General features: G+C 42.3%; 2 protein-coding genes across 3 annotated transcripts in view; both read left to right on the top strand.

Moving 5' to 3' along the window:
* Positions 1 to 13,633, top strand: part of KIF15 (kinesin family member 15) — a 116,713-nt gene extending 103,080 nt beyond the window's left edge. The window contains 8 exon segments of the mRNA XM_073230495.1: positions 341 to 450; positions 1,403 to 1,434; positions 2,926 to 2,996; positions 3,422 to 3,459; positions 12,622 to 12,787; positions 13,055 to 13,168; positions 13,171 to 13,188; positions 13,493 to 13,633. Of these exon segments, the coding sequence (XP_073086596.1) occupies positions 341 to 450; positions 1,403 to 1,434; positions 2,926 to 2,996; positions 3,422 to 3,459; positions 12,622 to 12,787; positions 13,055 to 13,168; positions 13,171 to 13,188; positions 13,493 to 13,555 (612 nt within the window). The 3' untranslated portion in view covers positions 13,556 to 13,633.
* Positions 13,634 to 17,081: 3,448 nt separating this feature from the next.
* Positions 17,082 to 20,828, top strand: TMEM42 (transmembrane protein 42). Of its 2 annotated transcripts, none has more exons than XM_036996263.2 (3): positions 17,082 to 17,555; positions 19,303 to 19,449; positions 20,395 to 20,828. In XM_036996263.2, the coding sequence occupies exons 1-3, from the start codon at positions 17,097 to 17,099 to the stop codon at positions 20,404 to 20,406; spliced, it is 618 nt and encodes a 205-aa protein (XP_036852158.2). In that variant the 5' UTR covers positions 17,082 to 17,096; the 3' UTR covers positions 20,407 to 20,828. The 2 variants fall into 2 exon arrangements, with proteins under 2 accessions (XP_036852158.2, XP_036852157.2); XM_036996262.2 differs by having other exon boundaries at positions 20,182 to 20,828.
* Positions 20,829 to 25,408: the final 4,580 nt, after the last annotated feature.

Raw genomic sequence — 25,408 nt, 5'->3', positions numbered from 1 at the left:
GACCTACGGCACATCAGGTTTTTTAAAATTAGAATATTAAATAGAATAAAATAGATCATTTCCCAAAGTGTACAGACTTACGTCATTTTTTCTCAAAGGAATTTTAGTGTATTATATGATATTGATAAGAGACTGTTTAAAACACTGGGTATGATGATGAGGCACAGTTGCCCCCAAGAGCTTGTCATAGTCTATTTTTCATCCAGTGACACCCCGTGCAGTGTTCTATGCATAAGAATAGGTAAAAAATGGAATATCTGCTTTAGTCACGGCCTTGAGGAACAAAATAATGCCTACTGTGATGTATGTTCTGAAAAGACATGATTTAATGTGTTATTAGGAGCAGTTGTGTGAAATGGAAGACCTACACCTGGAAGCCGAGCAGTTGAGAGAGAAAAACTGGCTTCTGCAAGATCAGCTGGATGATACTAAAAGACGAAGGGACAGTCGGTGAGCAAGAATCACCAGAATTCTGTTGGCTGTATATTGGCCTGCCTGGGTCTAGTTAGATGAGTGAGCTTGGAATTGGTTTCACATGGTATATTTTGTTTTCCACTAATCCAAGAGGTGCTGCATTGGTTGTTTTGAATCAGGTCTGATGAGGGCATTGCTTTTTCCAGAGTGGGAGAATAAGACATTCATGATCTTGTCTACTCTGTTAACCTTCGTATTGTTGTAGAGCTATTGGGATGGAGTTCCAACATATGAAATACTTGAACCAAGCTGTCTGTTTCAATTTAAGAAACAAAAAGAGTAAATATGTCAACAAGACAAGGTTCAAGAGGTCCTGCAACAAAAGGGAAACTTTCCTACCAGTTGGATTTGCTTTATGACTCATGGTCCAGGGAAAGCTGCTGGGCAGGAACTTTACAGAGGCACCTTTCCTTGGGCTTGAGTATCTCTGTGCTTGTGTGTGCATGGTTTGGCCTCAGCTAAGGCAGTTTTCTAGTTGTACTTGCTAATGTCACAGCATAGTGTCAGGGGCACCCACATCCAAGCTATGTCCTGACACTTCAAAGTTGTGGGCTTTTGGACACATTTTTTTAACCTCTTAACTGCCACAGTTTCCTTAGCATTAAAATAAAATAAAGAAAATGATAACTCTCTCACCAGGTGTTTTAAAAATCAAAAAGAACGTGTAAAGGGCTGATTACAGTGCTTGGCAGAAGGGAGTCACTCAAGAAATAGTAATTATTAAGTTACAAAGTAGTATTATCATCCTGCCTACTGTTACCTTCCTGAGTGAGGGATTGGAAATGAGGGTGGCCTGTAAACTTTTGCAGTTCATTCAAAGAGAGTCTGTTTCAGATGGTGACCCTACAGAATTCAGCTTTCCAGATTAGGGGTGTCTGCTGTTTCTACTGTTGTCAGGTCTTTGACAGATGCCTTCCTGCTCCTGCAGCTCCCTTCCCTGCCTAGAAGCAGCCCGGAAATGCACCTAAATGAGACAACAGATATTTGAGGATGGTAATGGTGACTGTGCTATCAATCTGTTCCTAAAAGATTCTCTTCAAGTTTTAGTGAGTGGTGGACATGCTCATTTTAGAAGCATCTCCTTCTAGGGCTTCACTTCCCCTCTGGGTGACTCTCATGCAGGGAGTCACCCACACTCTGCTCACCTGATTTCCATAGGCTCCACCCCCACATCCAATCACATTAAAGAAAAGCACTGTACTCGGTATACTATCTTTTATCAAGGGTTAGTTTGATGATGGAACACAGAATGTTTCCAGGTCATTTATAAAACCACAATTAAAAATACTTCCTTAGCCTCATGACCTTATTTGAGGAGCCATACAGAACCTTCTTCATTGAAAGTTTAGAGTTGGTAAAAACTGTAGCCCAGGGGAGAACTCCAGCCCACAGCCTGCTTGGTATCTATGTTTTACTGGAACACGTCACATCCTTACATTTAAATATTGCCATGGCAGCTTTTGCATTTCAACAGCCAGGCTGAGTGGCTGTGTAGAAACCATAAGGCTCCTTTCAAAGCCTAGAATATTTTCTTACCTGGTTCTTGACAGAAAAGCTTACCTGTGCTTAGAGCATAGAAAACACGTCTTCCCTAATGATTTTGTGTTTTCCTCCTTGTGGTCTCATTATCATTTTTGATAATGATTAAAAGAAGCTACTGTAGCTTCTGTTTTCCTTAAGAAACGATCTTTTACTCACCAGTGAGAGAGGTATTCCTAGAGGAGCCTGTGGCGCCCAGGCAGGTTCTCCCGGGAGTTGTCTCCCGGGCCCCGGGGCTGCCGGTGAAAACTTGGTTTATTATCCTGACCTGGTCAGGCTCATGGAAGTGGACTGACATTAATCAAATTCACTTGATACCGATATATCATCCAGAATGTAGTTTTCTTTCTATAGAGGAGCGTTCCTTTTCCATAATGAGATTTATGTCTGGTGCTTGGGGAATCCCCTTTCCTAGCGTCAGGATACATGGGAAGCCAGAGTTTCATCAGAAAATTGCCAGCTGACTAAGAAATCCAAGCAGAGGGGGCATTAGGAGCTCCGTGGGCTAGGCCAGCCTGAGGAACCCTCCCCCACCCCAGCAGTTGTCCCCTCCCAACTGACCACAGTCCTGCCAGGCTCCTGGACTGTCCTTTCTCTTAGCCCCCTTTTGCTCACACTTAATCCGCTGATGATACCACTCTTGACTACATTTCTCTTTTGTTTTACTTTAAATCAATCTGTGATTCAATTTCCTGGCTTTGCTCATCTCACTTTTGCGTGGGAAGAATCATGAATCCTGGGGGAGTGCCTTATTTTATCCTCATGTGTTGATCACATTCCGCAACTATGCTAACTTGACCTCTTCACATATAATTAACTTTTCTTTGCACAACTTGGCATTGCTGTGTATAATATATGTGAAATTGGTACTTGAATATATTTGACAGTGCTTCCACATCTTAATTTATGCAGCCAACAGTCATCTAGACAGTCAACAACTGAAGAATGAACAGGAAGCAATTATCAAAGAAAGGCTTGCTAAAGTATGATTTTTTTACATAATAGTTTTTTTCTTTCTGAAAAATGATTTTATAGTTACTAGCATTTATGACTATATTTTAGAAACTGTTCTACTATTGAAGTTTGTCTTTTCTGTATTACCACTGCTAAATTTGATATTTATTGTCACTATTTAGGCATAGCCTAGAATTGAGACTGAATTTGTTTTTAAACCCACACAGATTTCTCCATTTAGAAGCAAGTACTGCGTGCCTATTTGAGGCCTTATAAGGCAAAGTACATGAAGTCTTGTAAATAGGTACCCCTTTATGTGTGGTTGCTGGGATTGTGGAAAAGCTTTTGTTTTAATTGATTTTATTACCATGAGGGAGAAAGGGCTGGTTACTTCCTTTTTTAAGTAATGTTAAGAACTTAAGCCATCTTTTTCTTTCTTTCTTTTATCTTATAGAAGAAATTAGTTGAAGAAGTGCTGAAAATGAAAGCAAAGTAAGTATGCTATTTTATAATTAAAGTTCTTATTGATCTTTTCTTTATTGTCTTTTAAGGGAAGAAATACTATAACCTCAAGATAAGTAACTTCTTTCCTTCTGCAGTAATATGTGAATGTAATAGATGCTTACAAAAGTGTTTTCCTAAATAGCACTTGCTAAAGGAGTTCTTCATGTGAAGCCATTCCAAAAATAAATAAGTGCCATGAAGAGTTTAGTTTCTCTTGAATGTTAAATGGATTTTCTCCTCAAAGACAATGAGAGCAGTGTAGCTGACTAGGTTTCCCTTTTCACTTCTGGTTTCCTGTGATTTTAAACCTCAAGGCCCTCTTGAGACCCACACAGGTCAATACTGTGATTTTTTAATTTTTTTGGTATTGGCCTTGGGTCTCTTTATAGGTTTTTGTAGACATTTTAATTTATTCATATAGTTTTCTTATTAACATATGTAATTTATTATTGCTTCATTCTTTGATGAACAAGATATATTGTACTTTCAAGTTCAAAATAAATATACTGGTTGTTTTAATAATATGGTAAAACATTAGAAAGTTGTGCTCTCTGAATAACTCATCATGAACAGAGGTCCTCAGACATTTTCACTTGTTATACTTCCTAAAGGAATTTTGAAACACTGTGTATCCTCTAAATTCTATGCCTAAAAATTTTCATTATAAGGTTAAATTCATCCGAAGGATTGGTTCCAACATACTGAAAATAGTAACCATTAGAAATAAAGCTTTAGTGGTATTTTTAATAGTACTTATTTGCTACCTTCTATTCACTTAAAACCATGAACAAATTCCTAAGTCTAAAATTTTACATTGTTCCTTTTTCCTTGGAAACTGAGTTTCCATTGTATATCCACACAGAATTATATCCTAATTTAATATAGTATTTGGAAAAATTTTGTTGATTACTCCATCATATAATTTAGCAGCGAAAATATGTATACAAATGTAAAGTAATTTAAAAAGTTTATTGTATTACTATACCTCTAAGTGTTATGTTTCTCCTGGGTTATTATTAACCAGAATATCCTAAATTTATTGTGAATTTTTATATATTATTATTATACCTAATAAAATTTTAGTGGAAATGCATCTCTCAATGTATTTTATCTTAATGCTTTCTCTTCAGCCCATTATTATGCCTAATTGTGCAATGAAACAGTAGTTTATCAATTCTATTCCTATTATCAGTTTTTATAGATATAAGTGCTGAGAAATCTTATTCACATAATAAGTAAATGGCAATGGGAGTTGTTTTGTTAGACCACAGTTAACTATTTGAATTCTGTCCAAGCTAATATGCCAAAAATGACAGTGGTCTCTCATCAAAAATTCTTTTTAATGATCAGCTGACAAAGGCCACTAAGCGTGTGAAAAATTTGTCCATCATTGAGTCATTTGCTTCATAGAATCAAAGAGTGTAGATGTGGGATTGAGCTTGTTCAACACTACCTATGGAATGAGCCATTCAGGGACTGGCTTCCAGCCAGTTAAGTTGTAGAGCCAGGACAGAAATCTGGATCACTTGCAGGATCTGTAAGAATCGAACTCTGTGGTTTATAGAATTGTAGCTATTTTAGAAATTACATCCATTTGAGACCTTAGAGCACAAAGAACAAAGCTCTCTGAGTTGGTGTATAATGTATTTCATAATATAGTAACCAAGAGTCTCTGTGACACACTGTTGTTGGAACATACAGGAGCCCACACTGGGCAAGTGAAGCACACTCCAGAAGATGGCAAATGCAGTTTTATCAGTTCCAACCTACAGCACTGATTTAAACAGTATGTTATCCATATGCATATGTGAGGATGCTTTAAAAAGCTACAAGGAGCTGAATACTAAACTGACAGTGTCATAGGCAGGAGATGTTTAATTTCGCCTAACAAGTGGACTGGAGGTGCATTAACTCAAAAGTTTCCATCAAGGACCCAGACCCTTACCATTCTACTTTTGGTACTCTTGCTTGTGGCCTCTTGGCCACAAGCTGTCTGCTACAGCTCCAAACATCATAAACAAGAGGATTATGGCTTACAGTGAGGTAGGTTTGAAGGGCTTTCTTTTGTCAGGAGAAAAATCTCCCAGAAGCCTTCAAGAATCAGCTTGTGTCTCCTTGGCCAAATTTAGTATATCTGCAGGGCAAGCTGAGAAAACCATTATCTGGCAGTGGGGTAGAAATAACCAGTTATTGATTACTAACCACTGGGAACTGAGTGTGCTTCTCCTCATTCTTCCTTTTTCCCCAAATAAAATGAGTTTTTATAAGCAATGAAGAAGCAGGGGATTGGCTCTTGGTTAGGCAACAGCAATATTTGCCACGCCAGAGAGATTTCTCATCAAACTAAAGCAAAATATAAGCCAAAACATGTAGGACAACTCCAAATGAATTGGGGGAACATCAGTGCCCTCCTCCCCACACCATCCTTCTGAGGTTCCACAGAATATAGTCTGAAAAAACTGCCCTAGAAATTAGTTGGCCTTAAATGGTATTTTAAATTCTGTGTATTACATCATTTAAATATTTGGCATTTTATTGCATATGTGTTGTAAAATAAACAGCATTTGTTTCTTCTTGGAAACTTGTATAGGAGTCACAATTTTATAAAATAAGAGTCTATATAAATCTCTAGTAACTTTGTTTCTCATGTTTCTTTTCAATTGATAGTTATATAACATGTATAAATTCTAAATAGCACATCCTTGAAGTAATGGCTGGTGTCCCACTGTCTGAGAAGTTTTTGAAATAAGAAATGATTACTCTAAGATACAGGCACTGAGCAAACCATGCAGACTGTAATAATACTTAAATTACATTTGCTCCAAGTGGTTCTGAAACTGAAAGTTTCCATCTTAAAATTTAATTATTTGAAAATGGTTCGAATGGATTCAAGATGGCGGCATCAGAGGTGACACGGAGAACTCATCCCAAAACCACAAAGTAGTATGAAAATATAGTTAAGTAATACAACAAACCCTAAAACAACAAGAAAGAAGGCTGCAACAGACTGTATACAGACCTCTCGAACAGAGCAGACCTCACAAAACAGGGTAATGTACGAAAGCCTTGATCCGGCAGGACCCCGGCCCTTCCCCCACCCTACCTCACCGGCCGGAGAAAGAGCAACGGAGCGGGGAGGGGATGGAAGCCTAGGACTGCTGAACACCCAGCCCTGGAGGTCTGCTTTGGGAGTAGAAACCTACACTGTGTGGTGCTCTGGACATTGGGAAGCTGGGACAGGCTGAGTCCTTGAGAGACTGAGATTCTGGCCATTTGTGGAGGATGGGGATCCACACCCAGATGCTCTGTGTCAGAGCAAAGGCAGGTGGTCTGAGAGGCTTCCTAGCAGCTAGAGGGCTGCTGAAGGGGCAGAGTTCCCATGGAGCTTGCTGCATGGGAGAAGGGAGAGCTGGACAAGGTTGTCTGGGCATGCTCAGCCCAGCTGGTTGGGAACATTGAGGAGCTTCACGTGCTCCATCCCCCTGGCTGCCTACTCAGATCCAAGGCACTCCCAACTGTGACACGCAGCCTGATGTGCCTCCCTCCTAGCCTGCCGGCACCGGTTCACAAACTGGCAGTCATTGCACTGGCATCAGGCTGCTGACAACAGCTAGAGATGCCAAGCACAGAGGCTTACACCTGTGTGCTTGGATCACTGGCTCTGACACTGGAGACAGGCAGTGCAGCCTGGAATCAGAAAACAGTTCTTTCCTATCCCCAGGCACCAGTGCCACTCCCCTACCACCCCCAACCTAACTCCAGGGGCTGAACAATTCCAGAGACTAGAGCTTCTGGGCACTAGAGGGCACCACACAGAAATATGAAATGTCAAAAGAGCATGGTTCAGACCAAAATCTCACAAACACTAGAAAACGGCCAAATGAATCAGATCTCACCAATCTTCCTGAAACAGAGTTCAAAATAAAAATTACAAACATGCTTATGGAGGTACAGAAAAATATTTAAGAACTCAAGAACCAAATTAAGTCAGAGATTCACTCATTAAGAAATTCCATATCTGGAATGAAACATACAATGGAGGGATTTAAAAGATTACATGTAGTAGAAGAGATGATAAATGGAATAGAAATTAGACAAGAGGAATACAAAGAAGCTGAGGCAGAGAGAGGAAAAAGGATCTCTAAGAATGAAAGAATATTGAGAACTGTGGGACCAATCCAAGCAGAACAATATTTGCATAGTAGGGGTACCAGCAGAAGAAGAGAGAGAAAAAGGGATAGAAAGTGTCTTTGATGAGGTAATTGCTGAAAAATTCCCCAAACTGGGGAAGGAGATAGTCTCTCAAGCCATGGAGGTGCACAGCTCTCCGAACACAAGGGACACAAGGAAGACAACATCAGACATATAATAATTAAAATGGCAAGGATTAAGGATAAAGATAGACTATTAAAAGCAGCTAGAGAAAAAAGATCACATACAAAGGAAAACCCATCAGGCTATCATCTAGCTTCTCAGCAGAAACCTTACAGGCCATAAGGGAGTGGCATGACATATTTAATGCAATGAAGCAGAAGGGCCTTGAACCAAGAATACTTTACCCGACAAGGTTATCATTTAAATTTGAAGGAGGATTAATTTTCAGATAAGCAAAAGCTGAGAGAATTTACCTCCCACAAACCACCTCTACAGTGCATTTTAGAGGGTTTCCTATAAATGGAAGTATTCCTAAGGCTAAAGAGATGTCACCCAAGAGATAGACAAAGAGGACAGGATATGATTCATAACATACAAAGAATGGAGGAGGAAGAAAGAGGAGGGGAAAAAAACAACCTTTACATTGTGTTTGTAAGAGCATATGAAATGAGTTAAATTAGACTCTTAGAAAGTAAGGGAATTACCCTGGAACCTTAGGTAACCACGAATCTAAAGCCAGCAATGCAATAAGTACATACCTATCGATAATCACCCTAAAGATAAATGGTCTGAAAGCACCAATCAAAAACATAGAGTTACTGAATGGATAAAAAAAACAAAGCCATCAATATGCTGCCTACAAGAGACTCACTTCAAACCCAAAGACATACACAGACTGAAAGTAAAGGGATGGAAAAAGATATTTCATGCAACTAATAGTGAGAAAAAAATTGGAGTTGCAGTACTTGTATCAGACAAAATAGACTTCAAAACAAAGAACGTCACAAGAGACAAAGAAGGACATTACATAATGATAAAAGGGTCAGTCCAACAAGAGGATAAAACTATTATAAATATCTATGCACCAACACAGGATGACCTACATATGTGAAAAAAATACTAAGAGGATTAAAGGGGGAAATAGAATGTGATGCATTCATTTTAGGAGACTTCAACACACCACTCACTGCAAAGAACAGGTCAACCAGACCGAAAATAAGTAAGGTGACAGAGGCACTGAACAACACATTAGAACAGATGGATCTAACGGACATCTACAGAACACTCCATCCAAAAGCAACAGGATACACATTCTTCTCAAGTGCACATGAAACATTTCCAAGAACAGATCATATACTAGGCCACAAAAAGAACTTGAGTAAATTCAAAAAGATTGAAATTGTACCAACCAACTTCTCAGATCACAAAGGTACAAAACTAGAAATAAATTACTCAAAGAAAATGAAAAAGCCCACAAACACATGGAGGCTTAATAACATGCTCCTAAATAATCAATGGATCAATGACCAAATAAAAACAGAGATCAAGTAATATATGGAGACAAATGACAATAATTCAGCAACACAAAATCTGTGGGACACAGTGATTGCTGTGGTAAGAGGGAAATATACTGCAATACAGGCCTACCTCAGGAAAGAAGAAAAATCCTAAATGAACAGTCTAAACTCACAATTAATTAAACTAGAAAAGGAAGAAAAATGAGGCCCAAAGTCAGTAGAATGAGGGACATAATAAAGATGAGAGCAGAAATAAATTTGAGAAGAATACAACAATAGAAAGATTGAATATAAGCAGGGGCTGGTTCTTCAAGAAAATAAACAAAACAGATAAACCCCTAGCCAGATTTATAGAGAAAAAAAAGAGAATCTATACACATAAACAGAATCCAAAATGATAAAGGAAAAATCACTATGGACACCATAGAAATACAAAGAATTATGAGAGAATACTATGAAAGATTATATGGTAACAAACTGGATAACCCAGAAGAAATGGACAATTTTCTAGAAAAATACAACCTTCCAAGGATGACCTAGGAAGAAACAGAAAATCTGAATAGACCAATTACCAGCAAAGAAATTGAATTGGTAGTCAAAAAACTACCTAAGAATAAAACGCCTGGACCAGATGATTTCATTAAAGTTTTCCAAAAAGTAGAAGAGGAGGGAATACTCCCAAAGTCATTCTATGAGGCCAACATCACTCTATTACCAAAACCAGGCAAAGACACCACAAAAAAAGAAAATTACAGACCAATATCTCTGATGAACATAGATGGAAAAATACTCAAGAAAATATTAGCAAACTGAATTCAAAAATGCAGCAAAAGATCAGCCATCATGATCAAGTGGGATGCATCCAAGGGATGCAAGAATGGTACAACATTCGAAAATCCATCATCATTCACCACATCAACAAAAAGGACAAAAACCTCATGAACATGTCCATAAATGCTGAAAAAGCATTTGACAAAATTCAACATCAATTCATGATAAAAGCCTCTCTCAACAAAATGGTTATAGAGGGCAAGTACCTCAGCATAATAAAGGCCATATGTGACAAACCCACACCCAACATCATACATAACAGTGAGAAGCTGAAATCTTTTCCTTTAAGATCAGGAACAAGAAAAGGATGCCCACTCTCCCTACTTTTATTCAACATAGTTATGGAGGTCTTAGCCATGGCATTCAGACAACACAAAGAGATAAAAGGCATCCAGATTGGTAAGGAAGAAGTCAAACTGTCTGTGTTTGCAGATGACATGACATTGTATCTAAAAAACCCTAAAGAATCTACTCCAAAACTACTAGATCTAATATCTGAGTTTAGCAAAGTTGCATGATACAAAATTAATGCACAGAATTCTGTTGCATTCCTATACACTAATGATGAACTAGCAAAAAGATAAATCAGGAAAACAATTCCATTCACAATTGCATCAAAAAGAATAAATTACCTAGGAATAAACCAAATGAAAGAAGTAATAGACATATAGTCTGACAACTTCAAGACACTCATGACAGAAATTAAAGAAGATACCAATAAATGGAAACACATCCCATGGTCACGAATAGGAAGAATTAATATTATCAAAATGGCCATCCTGCCTAAAGCAATCAATCTACAGATTCAATGCAATCCCTATCAAAATACCTACAGCATTCTTCAATGAACTAGAGCAAATAGTCCTAAAATTCATATGGAACGACAAAAGACCCCGAATAGCCAAAGCAATCCTGAGAAGGAAGAATAAAGCAGGGGGGAATTACACTCCTTGACTTCAAGCTCTACTACAAAGCCACAGTAATCAAGACAATTTGGAACTGGCACAAGAACAGATGCATAGACCAGTGGAGCAGAACAGAGAGCCCAGATATAAACCCAAGCATATATGGTCAATTAATATATGATAAAGGAGCAATGGATATACAATGGAGAAATGACAGGCTCGTCAACAGCTGTTGTTGGTGAAACTGGACAGCTACATGTAAGAGAGTGAAACTGGATTATTGTCTAACCCCACACATAAAAGTAAACCCCAAATGGATCAAAGACCTGAATATAAGTCATGAAACCATGAAACTTCTTCATGAACATATCTCTCCAGGCAAGGGAAACAAAAGGAAAAATGTACAAGTGGGACTATATCAAACTAAAAAGCTTCTGTACAGCAAAAGACACCATCAGTAGAACAAAAAGTCATCGTACAGTATGGGAGAATATATTCATAAATGACATATCCGATAAGGGGTTAACATCCAAATTATATAAAGAGCTCATGTACCTCAACAAACCAAAAGCAAATAAGCCAATTAAAAATTGGGCAGAGGAGCTGAACAGACACTTCTTCAAAGACGAAATTCAGATGGCCAACAGGCACATGAAAAGATGCTCCACATCACCAATCATCAGAGAAATGCAAATTAAAACCAGAAGGAGATATCACCTCACACCAGTTAGGATGCAAACATCCAACAGACAGACAACAACAAATGTTGACAAGGATGTGGAGAAAGGGGAACCCTCCTACACTGCTGGTGGGAATGTAAGCTAATTCAGCCATTGTGGAAAGCAGTATGGGGGGTCCTCAAAAAACTAAAAATAGAAATACCATTTGACCCAGGAATTCCACTCCTAGGGATTTACCATAGGAATGCAGCAGCCCAGTTTGAAAAAGACATATGCACCCCTTTATTAATTGCAGCACTATTTGCAATGGCCAACAAGTGGAAGCAACCTAAGTGTCTATCAGTAGATGAATGGATAAAGAAGATGTGGTACATATTCACAATGGAATATTATTCAGCCATAAGAAGAAAACAAATCCTACCATTTGCAACAACATGGATGGAGCTAGAGGGTATTATACTCAGTGAAATAAGCCAAGCAGAGAAAGACAGTTACCAAATGATTTCCCTCATCTGTGGAGTATAAGAACAAAGTGAAAATTGTAGGAACAAAACAGCAGCAGAATCACAGAAACCAAGAATGGACTAAGAGTTACCATAGGGAAAGGAACTGGGGAGGATGGGTGGGAAGGGAGGGATAAGGGGGAAAAGGAGGCATTTCGATTAGCACATATAATGTGGGGGAGGGACACAGGGAAGGCAGTATAACACAAGACAAGTAGTGATTGTATCACATCTTTGTGTGCTGGTGGACAGTGACTAATGTTTGTGTGGGGGACTTGATAATAGGTGGAGTCTAGTAACCGTAATATTGTTCATGTAATTGTACATTATCGATATCAAAAAAAATGGTTGGAACTATCCAAAATGAAAATCTTGACTAAAACAACAAAGAACATATTTGCAGGTCTTGCTATCTTTCATTGCTGTTTATAGGGGAGGGCTGATTATTAGTGATTTTTTTAAAATAAAAATTCTGCATTTTAGTGGAAAATGTCTAATTTGGTACTGTTCTGTAACTATGTTCCTGTGGAATACCATGAAGTTATGTTTACTGTTACAGCCTAGAGGAAGTCCAGAGTACCCTTCAGAGCAAAGACACAGAATGCCTTAGAATGACTGAGGAGGTTGAGCGAACCAGAACTTTAGAGTCTAAAGCATTCCAAGAAAAGGAACAACTGAGATCAAAGCTCGAGGAGTTGTATGAAGAAAAGGAAAGAATATTCCAGGTGATTTGTGTGCTGTTTTTTGATGTACTTAAAACATGTGAATTAAGAGACGCAGTCAGCAGTTGACTCATTTCTGTGATTGGGTGTCCTATGGTTCAGAGTTGCTCTAGTGTACGTGAACATGTGGTCATGAAAGTTGGGAATCTGGGCATGTCTCTCGCTCCCTGAGCCCTTTGAGAGGCATTAAGTGAGGCATTAAGTAATGTTACATTAAAAGAATAATTAAGAGCAGCTCCATTTCTCTTTTCTGGGTTGATTTACCTGCAGGAGAAGGAAATGTTAAGGAAGCAGGTGGAATGTCTTGCTGAAGAAAATGGGAAGTTGGCAGGTCACCAAAACCTGCATCAAAAGATTCAGTACATAGTGCAGCTAAAGAAGGAAAAAATATCAGACTTGCTGAGGTAAACTCTGAAAATTATTCTGAATAAACTCAATCTAGTTTTAAAATGATTACTTAATTAAAATTTAGTTATTGAATCACCTAACTGCTTTCTTCAGGGAACTTCCTGATTTAAAAAATTCAGTCATTGCTATTCTAAGCGTAATTCAGTCAGTTTTACACATTAGATTCTTATTTAATATTAAGTAGTTTAAAATTGAAAATTGCAGTCTTATTTTGAAATATAAGTTCAGTGAATGCCAAGAATAATTCTTCCTGTAAGAATTACAGCCTTAATTTTTTTTTGTTTTTTAAAAAATTACCAGGTATTAGAAAAGCTACATGTTGAAAATGTGTCTTTAAAAGAAAAGAAAAAGAATGCATCTTAAGGATCCTGGTCAACTACCTAGGTATCACCTTGTTTGGAAACTTTTTTCCTCTTAATAAAAGCGAAACCTATATTTGTACACTTAGTAGAGTTGTAATTATCAACTGTGTGTTTGGTGGTGGGAGCTGGCCCTGAAGATTCTGATGAACATTTTGTGCCCTATGCCAGTGGCAAACTGCTGTTTGGAGGTTACCACCCCATCAAAGCTTTAAATCATCTCTAAGTACTGGGAAAACCTTTTGCCTTTTAAAAATAAAAGCCTGTTGCTACCGTTTACAGTAGATGTTGGCCAGATCATTTTTTCCTTAGATACTGCCGTAATCTCCTTTGCATACGTTATGTCAGAAGCTCTAACAACATATGGTGCTTCCAAAACTTGCCATGAGGTTAAAGACTATCTGTCCAGCCTGTATGAAAGACAAACTTGTTAATATAGATTACTTTTGTGTTCCTACTTTAGTGTCATAAGCATTTTTTATGACTGTAAATATGGCCATTTTTCAAAATGTAATAAAATCATTAAAAAATAATTTAATAAAGTGATTTACATTGTTCATTCACTTGGAAGTGGGCCAAAGTGGGCTGCCACAGCTGGTAATGAGGCGGCTTGGGCTTGGTACCTGAATGAGTTTCCTAGGGCTACTGCAACAAAGTGGCACAACCAGTGTGTGTAGAACAACAGATTTATTCTCTCATAGTTCTGGAGGCTAAAAGTCCAAAATCAAGGCTTTGGCAAAGCTGTTCTCTGAGGGCTCCATGGAGAGTCTCTTCCATGCCTTCCTCTTGTGGTGTTGCCAGCAATCCTTGGTTTGTAGATGCATCACCCCAGTCGCTGCCTTCATGGTCACATGGCATTCTTCCTTGTGTCTCTGTCTCTTATAAAGACACCAGATTCTGGCGTACCTTTATGACCTTGTCTTAATTTGATGCCATCTGCAATGACCCAAATAAGGTCACCTTTGCAGGTCCTGGGGATTAAGACTTTGATACATCTTTTTTTGGAACACAGTAAAGCCTTAGGCCAGCTCAGGACAGGGAATTTGGACGGAGATTTTTGCAAAAGCCAGAACCCAAGAAAGTGCAGTTACCTTGATAACTTCGCTTTCTGGAATAGGGCATGGCAGAGTGTGTGCTCCTTTGTTTAACTGAAAGAAGAGGCAGAGAAATGGAAAAAGAATGAAAAGAGAAGAGAGAGAGAGACTGAAGTAAGGGTAGAGAGGGGGCAATAGAGACACAAGATAATTACCTGGGCCATCAGGCCCCAGCCATCCCTACTTTCTCACACCAAGGGCTTCGCACACATTTAAATACCCTCCTTTCCCCTAAGGCCTCTCAAATTTGTGACTTCTCACTCGTAATGGTGAGGGAGAATTTGAATAAGTCTTCCAGAACTCAGTGGGTAATCTTTTGCCCATAGGGCATCTTTGAGATTTGCTTTAATTGCTTTTTTGATAAATTTGGACTGAGGTATTTCTTCCCATCCACACTGTCCCAGGTGCTCTAGTTTACATCATGTTGCTATTAGTAAATTTTCAAGTTTTATTTATATTTTGTAATCAAACTATAGTCTGTTCAAGCAAGGACATGAGCTGGTCATAGTATTCGGCACTGTAGCAGGAACAAAGAGGAAACAGGCTTCTTTGGCTTCTGCCCTGACAGCCAGGTTAGGGAGATAGGTACGCTGCCAGGTGAGTGAGTGCATTGAGAACACTCAAGAGCCCTGCTACTCAGTGTGATCCTCCCATCCGCAGCATTAGCACAATCTGGGAGCCTGTTTGAAATGCAGAATCTCAATTCAGCTTCAGACCTAAACAAGAATCTTCATTTTAACAAGATTCCTACTCGGTGATTGTGTGTGTGTGCACATGAGAGCTTTGTCTGGAGGCATGATGAATTACTTCCCTCAACAGTGGCCAAGGATGGTGTCAACTCAACTATCATCGTTGTAACAGGGTCCTGTGCTGGGCACCTGAGACCTAGAAAAGCAAATTTGCCCTTGCACTAGCAGCTGGCAGGCTGACAGGGAGACAGGCATACAACCTTAGGACTGGTGTGAAGATAGGGGAGTAATTGACTGACAAGAGGAGATGGCTCTGAGATGCTCAGCTCAACTTCTAGTACGGACTTTGGGATCTGGTCTGTTCTCCCCCTATGGCATCTCTCTGTTCTGTTTGCATGTCCTTGTTTTTCCTTTCTCCAGCCTAACATATATAAAACTAAATATGCATAAAGAGTTCTCTAATGATTTTCCTGGAGAGTGGAAGTAGTCCTTACACACTATTTTTAAACAGCTATTTCCAAAGGCATCATTTGTTCCAGGAACACTCATTTTGTCCTTAAAGCATACGGAATTGATCAAATGCAATACCACTTGATTGCCTGTAAGTTCCAAGTAACAGCTTTCAGAGGGGATCGTCTTTGATCTAGGGTGCCCGTTGCCTCTCTGAGGCATGATTTCCTCAACTGCAAAATGGGACAGTTTGTATCACATGGGAGTTACAGGGTTAACTGCTTTTATTAGAACCACAAAACCACTCTGAGAGCGGGGGAAGAAAAGGACTTCAACAGAAACTTTCTAAATGGAAAAAAAAATGGTGCTCAACAGTATGTTCATTGTGAAATCATGTTTTTAAAAAGTCCTACACATATTTGTCCTTTAACATGAACTATATATTGTAAGATAAATTCTAGCCGGAATAAGGAGGCAAAGAGAGGCAACAAAGGGCCAGGTAATTTAATTAAATACCCCCAGGTGAGGTTCTATGGCCTTCTTGCCGGAGGCCAGAGAAGTCACGCCCGGTTAGGGAGGTGGGGCGCTTATAAGGGATTAGGAGGGGGAGGAGTGGGCAAACTAGCCTAAGGGGTGTTGAGAGGTATGATTGGCTAAAGGTGACATAATACTCAACTAGAAACTTTTTTCCTTCCAAGAGGGAGGAGGCTGACATCCGGGTCCCAGTTGGCATATTAGAATGGAATTCAGGGAGAGCTGTCCCGTTTCCATATACGGCACGGACTTTGGGATCTGGTCTGTTCTCCCCCTATGGCATCTCTCTGTTCTGTTTGCATGTCCTTGTTTTTCCTTTCTCCAGCCTAACATATATAAAACTGAATATGCATAAAGAGTTCTCTAATGATTTTCCTGGAGAGTGGAAGTAGTCCTTACACACTATTTTTAAACAGCTATTTCCAAAGAAATGTACTACTTTTTAAACGGACACATTTTAAACACATTTAAGTCCATGGAAAATTAATGTTAGTCCTGATATCTGCATGAAGCGATTATGGATGGCTTGTTTTCATCTAATTATAGTCTCTCGGTGCCTAGGCCTTTTCATTTGTCAGAAGCGCCCGCCTTCTTGCTGCGCCTGGAGGTATCCAGCGCCCTCTGCCAAAGCATCTCCATTTTGCGCTTCCCAAACCGGAAGGTGCGTGTTAATCTCCTGAGGGGGGGTCTCCTTCAAATGAAGATTGAAAGCAGGGATGATGGAGGGGGTACCGGAGGTGGCATTCGGCATTTTTAAACAAATTCCCAGGGGAAACCCATGGTGAGCTACATCTGGCGGCAAAGGATCGAAACCGCTAGCACAGAAATATTTACTGTACAGCAAAAGCAACGATATCATGGTCCGGCGCCCCCGCGCTCTCGGATAAACCTAATCCAGATGCAGGAAGCCACCCTACCCCGCAGAGCCCGAGTTGGCTTCCCCGCTCACGTGAGCGTCGCATCACGTGAGGCCGCCGTCCAATCGCGGTGCGTGCCCGGCCACCCGGGGACGCACGACGGGCTCGGGGCGGTAGCGGCAGTCGCCATGGCCGGGTGGCCGCGTTCTCGCAGCGGCCTCGGGTGCGCGGTCGCCTACCCCGCCGCGCCCGCGGGGTTCACCCCGCACCTCCAGGCAGGCGCGATGCGGCGCCGCTTCTGGGGCGTCTTTAACTGCCTGTGCGCCGGCACCTTCGGTGCCCTGGCCGCCACCTCCGCCAAGCTGGCCTTCGGCAGCGAGGTCGACCCCGGGGCTCTGCTGCGGCGGGCGGGGAAGGGCGGCGGAGGGGAGCTGCGGGGCTCCGGGCAGGGGCGGGCGGCGCGCGGGGCGCCCCCTGACCCCCGCTGGTCTGCGCCGCCCCGTTCGCCCCGGGCGCTGCAGTCAGCTGGGGCGGGAGAGTGTCTGTGCTGTAAGTCTCGTCAGAGCCCCCTCCGCTGTAGGCCCAAGAGACGGGTACCGAGGCGTTTTCCCTTACCAGCAGGGACCTGGTATTTGTCCGATGGGGCTGGTTTTCCGTCGTGGAAGACGCACACCTCCTACATCCACTCTAATCTTAAAATGGATGGCCTATTGCCCATCTCTTCACTCCGTAATTAATGAGTGTTTTGATTGGTCTACCCTGGAAAATTGGGGGTTTAAGATGCCCTAGGTATAAGGGAAGCCTGGACGGTCCTCTGACGCTGAGAACTCCAAAACCCTCTGCCCCCGTCTGTTAAAGTGCGCCTCTTTTCCTCCCCGGTCCCGAGTCATAGGCCAGTTTTGCCTGCTGGAGGGGTTTCATTGCATCTGCCACCCAGAGCTAGGCTTTGAGCTGACGGTGGACCGACTGATCCTTTAGGTTTAGGACTGTTTAGGGCTAAGCCAGTGGGAACTGATATATTTGAGGTTAGTGACCTTTTTGGTGTAAATTTCGGAGTAAGTGGCCCAGAATAACATGAATGGCTGAGCTGTGAGGTTTACTAGTCTTTCCAGTTGTGCACCAGGCCTTTCTAACTGTGTAGACAGGCTGCCACTGGCGCATACAACACGTGTATAAATTATACAAAGACCCGCTTTCCTCAAGTCACTACATATAATCAGCTGGAAATCTTACAAGAAATAAAGAATTTGATGTTTAAATGGGCACCCCACCCCTCAACCCCCCAGAGGAAGCAACTCTGTTGGCAGGGAGTTTCTCACTGGAAACCAAGGGGGCCTACGTGTCCTTTGTGTAGGAGGCTTCTAAGATTCTCTTTTCTCTGAAAGCTCTCTCCTTAAGGGGGCAAAAAAAAAAAAAAGGAAGAAAGAAAAATGTTCATACTTCAAGTGATGCCTGGGTCCCCTAGTCGAACCGTCTCGGGTGGTGTATTCCCTAGGCAGGGCTGTGTCCTGGTTGACAGTGGCGCTGCGCTCCCTGGCTTTGGATCTTGGTGGTTCCCACCACTGGAAAAGTTACGTACTGCCCCAGATTATCTGCAAAGCAAAGTTGAGGAACAAAGGAGAATGCACTTAAAACACTTAGCACAGGACCTGACACAATAGTAACTCAAGAATGCCCAGTGAGACCAGCCTGAGAGGGCTATAGCCTGCACAGGATGGGTGAGACAGGCTAATTCATACTTTACCTGATCTGGGGAAGTGAGAAGTCTGCCCCTGGTTTCCTCATACTACATACCCAGTAATAACTTGGCTGTCGAACTGATTCTCAGGCATTGGTCACTATGGGACCAATAAGGACTGGTGTTTGCATTTTACTTCTGCCCAAGGTCACATGAATGGCCAAATAAGTGTCTTCTATTTTATTTCAGGTGTAAGATAAGAGGTGCTGCCCTCAGGCTTAAGTGAAATCCTGTGCAGGAAAGCTCAGAGGATCACCCCTCTACCCAGACTATGGTGGGATCGCAAAAGAGGCCCAGCTGCCTTTAATCACAAATCTGGGTGTGCTGTGAGGGGGGCTGCAGCTCACCATCTGGACTCAGCATGGCTGCAGTGATGCTTTCTCCTGCAGGTGAACATGGTCTTCTGCATCTTGGGCATCATGGTGCTGGCAACCACTAATTCTCTGATGTGGATGTTCTTTAGTCGGGGCCTCAGTTTCTCCATGTCTTCAGCCATTGCATCCGTCACAGTGACTTTTTCAAACATCCTCAGCTCGGTGAGTGGCCTGGGCGCCTTCTCCTGTGCCAGTCCTGGGCTCTGGTGGAGTTCTGGGTGAACTGGGGAATCCCTGCTTTCTCAGACAGGGGAAAGGGCAGGACTCAAAGCAGAGGTTGGGCTGTGGCTTGACCCCTGGTGACTGCTCGTCCAATCTCTCAGACTTAAAGGGATTCTCAGGTTAGATGGGAATGAAGTCCAGCTATAAAAAAGCCTATGCTGCTGGCTGCCCCTCCAGGCTGGAGCCGTCATTCTGAAGTCTGTCCAGCCTCTGTTCAGTCTATCCCCTACAGATCTGTGAACTTAAGCATGCAACGTGGAGGATGGAGGGGAGGTTCTTCCCTCTGGTAGCCTGAGGTCAGCCAGCTGGGGCTGAGCCCAGTCAGTCCCCAGTCCAGGGAGGGAGGCCTTGGTAGGCCAGCTGGTCAGTGAGCACCAGGCAGCAGCAGTGTGCTAGGCCTAGCTGCCAGCCACTGCTGCTCCCTCTCATGCACTTCACTGTTCACTGGGTGGTGTCCACTGCTGTGAGGAAGGCGTCCTTGCCACATCTGCAGGTGAGAGGGAAGTGAGTACAAGGTGAAGCTCGGTGTCAAGTCCAAGACTTCTGTCTGCAGACCTTCCCTCCTGTCGTAGGGGGGCAGTCAGAAGAGAGAGGTTGTGGGTTGTGCCCACCCACCGTGGTTGAGTCTTTTGGGCATGTCTGCCTGGCCTTACAGCTGTCTCTGTCCTGCAGGCCTTCCTGGGCTTTGTGCTATACGGAGAGTGCCAGGAGGTCTTGTGGTGGGGAGGAGTATTCCTCATTCTCTGCGGCCTCACCCTGATCCACAGGAACCTCCCACCAGCCAGGAAGGCCCTTCCACACAAACAGCAGTAGCATCAGTTGGCTGGATAGACCAGCTGGAAAGACGGCGATGGTGCAGGCTTTGATGGGTTTGCATGTGCAAAGATTACTTTCTAGGGTGATCTCGGTGTGAAGCCCTCTGACCATCAGCCAGAGTGAGGTGCTCCCAAGGGAAGCAGGCATCTGACCAGGAGGCCTTGAAGGTGGATAGTTCCAGCTTTTGCAAGGGGAAGAACAGTGCAGCAGTGTTTTGCCAGAAGCATCCTTGATACATCTGCACAGTGCTTTTGATTCTTGTGCTCCTGGGCCCACCTGGTGAGGCTTGGTGGATGCTGGAGATCCTGGGGTTGTTCTCCTTCATGTATGGACTTGAAACCATGCTGCAGTTGAAGTCGTGTTGCCTAACAAAGGCGTTTTGTTTGTAACATTTGAATCTGACTGGTGGAACTTTCTGACGACTTCATGCTGATGTATCAAGCCATGTGTATAATTGCAAGAGAAGTAAACTAGATTAATAAATACTCCTTTGCAAGTTAAAACTACCAGGTATGGAATCTTAATTCTTTCATACTTTCTTATCCTTATTTTTTAGAGTGAGAGATTGCAGCTGGGGTGAGCTGTAGTTCCTGGAGTGGAGCTGATAGCTCCTCCCTTGGGACTGGGGCTCAGCTGCATGGGTGCATGGCCCCTTGCTGACATCACCCAGGCTGGCGCCCCTCAAATTCAGGATAGTCTTTCTATTCTCTTGGTACTCAAAGAGAAAAGCTTAACCTCACTTGGGGACCTGGTTATATTTTACTTACTAGGAAAGGAAACTGGCCCAGAGGCTTCTCTGGCCCCCTCATTTGACCTTTAGGCTTCTCTGTACTTTCTTTCCCAGATCTCCATGATGTTTTTGGGTCTTACATGTGAATTACATGACTGTAATTCCTGGCTCAAAATGGTGTGTGTGCAGCCTGCACACTCTCCCTGTGTGTAGTTTCAAACATGACACTTACCTGTTCCAGTTCCCTGGGGGCTCCTCCACATGTCCCAGAGACCTCTAAGCTCTCCTGAACCTGATTGTTGGCCCCAGGCCTCCAGACAGCCCCTGCCAGTGAGAGTACTTGGCCAGTGGGCCAGAGGGGAGAAGGGTCATGTCCAGGCTGGCCCTGCCTCCCTGCCCAAGAGCGCCACCATGGCTTTTCTCCATCACTCATTGCACAGCTGACAGATGAGCTTTCTAAAACTGCCATGGCACCTCCTGATCTGGACCTGGCCTGACCCACCTCTCCATCTCCTCTCTTGCTGCCTCCAGTACCCTCTCCCCTTCCTTGCTTGAATCACCCCCAGCATCTGCATCTTCATAGTTCTCAAGTGCCCCGTGTCCAGGTCCACCTCCATGCTTTTGTGCTTTCCTTTTTCCTTTGCCTTCGATTCCCTTCCCCTTCATTGCTCCCTGGCAAACCTACTCCTTCAAAAACAGCAAGGCACACTTAGCTGCCTTTTCTGAGCTCCACAAAGGCCACAGCAAAGCTGTGATTCACAGAATGTTGATCGATTAGCCCCACTTTGATACACTGGACTTCAGCCACACTGTGGGGATGTACTCTTACTATTTCTCTTTTAGAGGTGAGGAAACTAAGGTTCACAGGGTTGAGTAATTTGTTAAAAGAACTGCCAGACTGTTTTCCAAAGCAGCTGCACCATTTTACATTCCAACCATCAAGGTATGAGTGTTCCAACCACCTTGCTGACACTTATTATTGCCCTTCGTTTTTGTTATAGTCATCTTAATTATATCGTTGTGGTTTTGATTTGCATTCCCATAATGACTAATGATGTCAAGCATTTTTCTGTGCTTATTGGTCATTTGAATGTCTTCTTTGGAGAAATGTCTGTTTAGAGCCTTTGCCCATTTTTTAAACGGGGTTGCTTTTATTTTAATTATTGAGTTGTGAATGTTCTTTAAATATTTTGGATACAAGTCTCTTGTATATGGTTTACAAATATCTTCTCCCATTCTGTGGATTGTCTCTTTCACTTTCTTGACCATGCCCTTTAAAGCTCAAAAGTTTTTATTCTGATGCAGTTCAGTTTATTCATTCTTTTTTGACTTGCGTATTTGGTGTCATCCCAAATAATTAATTGCCAAATCAGAATGTGATGGGGCCAGATAATACAGGGCCTGTCATAGATCATCAAAGATACTTGAATTTTACTCTGAGGGTGTAGAAGAGAGAGCTGATCTGATGTATCTTAAATCATTCTCATAGAAAAATAAAACTGTAGGGTTTCCCAAACTACAGAGTACAAGTATAGAAGCAGAAAGACCTGTTGGGAGGCTACTGCAGCCATTCAGACGAGATGAGGTGGAGGCTTTAGTGGCAGTGAAGGTAATAAGGGATCAGACTCCGATGTGTTCTGAAGGCAGAACCAACAGAGTTTGCTAGCGAGTTGTGTACAGGTTACAGGACAATGGTCAGTGATGCCCCCGTGGTTTTCGATTGAGCAATGAAGAATGAAATTAAGAGTGGAATTGAGCAGGAATATAAACAGATGAATTTTTAACCTGTTAATTTTAAGATGCTTATTATCCATACCAGTGGAGGTGTTGGGTCGGCAACAGGACATACAAGTCTGGAGCTCAAAGGGTGGTCTCGTATTCATCAGCATAAAGATGGTATTTTAAGCCATGAGACGGGATGAGATCTAGAGGGAAGGGATCCACGGACTGAGTCTGGGCACTCCAGTGTTGAGGAGTCAGGAACCAGTGAGGCAAGTAAGAAGAAATAACCACAGTGGAACAAAAAGGCATCCCTACAGTATGGGAGAATATATTTGTAAATGACGTATCCGACAAGGGGTTAACATCCAAAATATGTAAAGAACTTACATGCCTCAACACCCAAAAAGCAAATAACCCGATTAACAAATGGGCAGAGGATATGAAGAGACAGTGCTCCAAGGAAGAAATTCACATGGCCAATAGACACATGAAAAGATGCTCCACATCACTAATCATCAGGGAAATGCAAATTAAAACCACAATGGGATATCACTTCACACCAGTAAGGATGGCTAGCACCAAAAAGACTAAGAGCAACAAATGCTGGTGAGGATGCAGAGAAAGGGGAACCCTCCTACACTGCTGGTGGGAATGTAAGCTAGTTCAACCATTGTGGAAAGCAGTATGGAGATTCCTCAAAAAACTACAAATTGAAATACCATTTGACCCGGTAACCCCACTCCTTGAAATTTACCCAAATAATACAAGTTCTCAGATTCAAAAAGACATATGCACCCCTATGTTTTTACAATAGCCAAGATATGGAAGCAACCTAAGTGTCCATAAGTAGATGAATGGATAAAGAAGATGTGGTACATATACACAGTGGAATGCTATTCAGCCATAAGAAAGAAACAAATCCTACCATTTGCAACATGGATGGGGCAACGACATGATTTCCCTCATTTGTGGAGTGTAACAATGAAGCAAAACTGAAGGAACAAAATTGCAGACTCAGAGACTCCCAAGAAGGGACTAGTGGTTACCAAAGGGGAGGGGTGTGGGAGGGCAGGTGGGGAGGGAGGGAGAAGGGGACTGAGGGGTATTATGTTTAGGACACATGGTGTGGGGGATCACAGGGAAAATAGTGTAGCACAGAGAAGGCACATAGTGGATCTGTGGCATCTTGCTGCACTGATGGACAGTGACTGCATTGGTAGGGACTTGATAACATTGGTAAATGTAGTAACCACATTGTTTTTTCATGTGAAACCTTCATAAGAGTACATCAATCATACTTTAATAAAAAATTTAAAAAAAGAAAAGAAATCGCCAGTGAGGTAGGTAGATAACCAGGAAAATTTGACATCTTGGAAACATCAACAGAAAAAGGCAGCAATCACCAAGCCTAATGCAGCAGAAGGTTAAGTGAAGATTCAGTAATGATCATTGGATTACTAAAGAGAAAACTGACAAGAGCAGCTTTAAGGAGTGGTGGGAGCAAGAGCCTGACTAGATTAGATTCATGAGGGAATTGTGGACCAATTCAATTGATAAAGAAATAGCATTTGACAAAACTCAACACCCTTTCTGATAAATACAGTCCATAACAAAGTAGAAGGAAATTTCCTTACCACAATAGAGACCATATATGAAAAATCCACAGCTTAACATCATACTCAATGATGTAATACTGAAAGCTTTTTCCCTAAGACCAGGAACAAGACAAGATGGTTGCCTTTGCCTCTTCTTTCAACATATTATTGAAAGTTGTAGGCATAGCAATTGGGCAAGAAAAAGAATCCAGATTGGAAAGCAAGAAGTAGACACATCCAGAGATTAAAGATGACAGCATGAGAGGTGAGAAAGAAACCTCCCAAAACCATATAGAATATGAAAATATAGCAAATACATCAAATACTGAAAGAGCAACAGGAAAGAAGGCTGCAGCAGACTCTACACCTGGGGAAACCAACAGACCTCAAGGAAAAGGGTAACATACCAAAGCCATGATCTGGAGGGACCCAAGCCCTTCCCCCACCCCAAATCACCAGAGGGAGGAAGAGAAATGGAGCAGGGGAGGGATGGAGGCCTAGGACTGCTGAACACCCAGCCCTAGAAATCTGGGAGCATGAACATACGTTTACATGGTGCTCTGGAGATTAGTGTGGTTTGAAAGCTAAGACAGGAGGAACACTTGGAAACATTGAGATTCCAGCCACTTGTGGAAAACTGATCCACATCCAGCCTCTCTGGGACAAAAGAAAGGTGAGCAATCTGAGAGATATCCTAACAGCGAGAAGGCTGCTAAAGGGGAAAGAACTGCATAGAGCTTGGTGCTCAGGAGAAAGGACAGGTGGACAAAATTGCCTGGGTGCACTCTGCCCAGCAGGTTGGGAACTTTTAGGACCTTCAGGAATGTCTATCTCCCTGGCTGCATATGCAGCTGTGAGCCCCCCCCCCCCACTGTGATATGCAGCCTGCTGCACCTTACTCCCAGACAGCACTGGCTCACAAACTGCCTGCCACTGCCATTGCACCAGGCCAGCCAGATGACAGCCCGACCTATGGCACCTGCAAGTGCAAAGCACATAGGATTCTCCCTGGGTGCTTGGCCCACTGGCCCTGGCA

This window comes from Manis javanica, chromosome 3 (assembly GCF_040802235.1).
Source record: "Manis javanica isolate MJ-LG chromosome 3, MJ_LKY, whole genome shotgun sequence".
NCBI classification, from domain to species: domain Eukaryota; kingdom Metazoa; phylum Chordata; class Mammalia; order Pholidota; family Manidae; genus Manis; species Manis javanica.
Note: the sequence above shows the minus strand (reverse complement) of the source record. Positions and strands in the feature narration are given on the sequence as shown.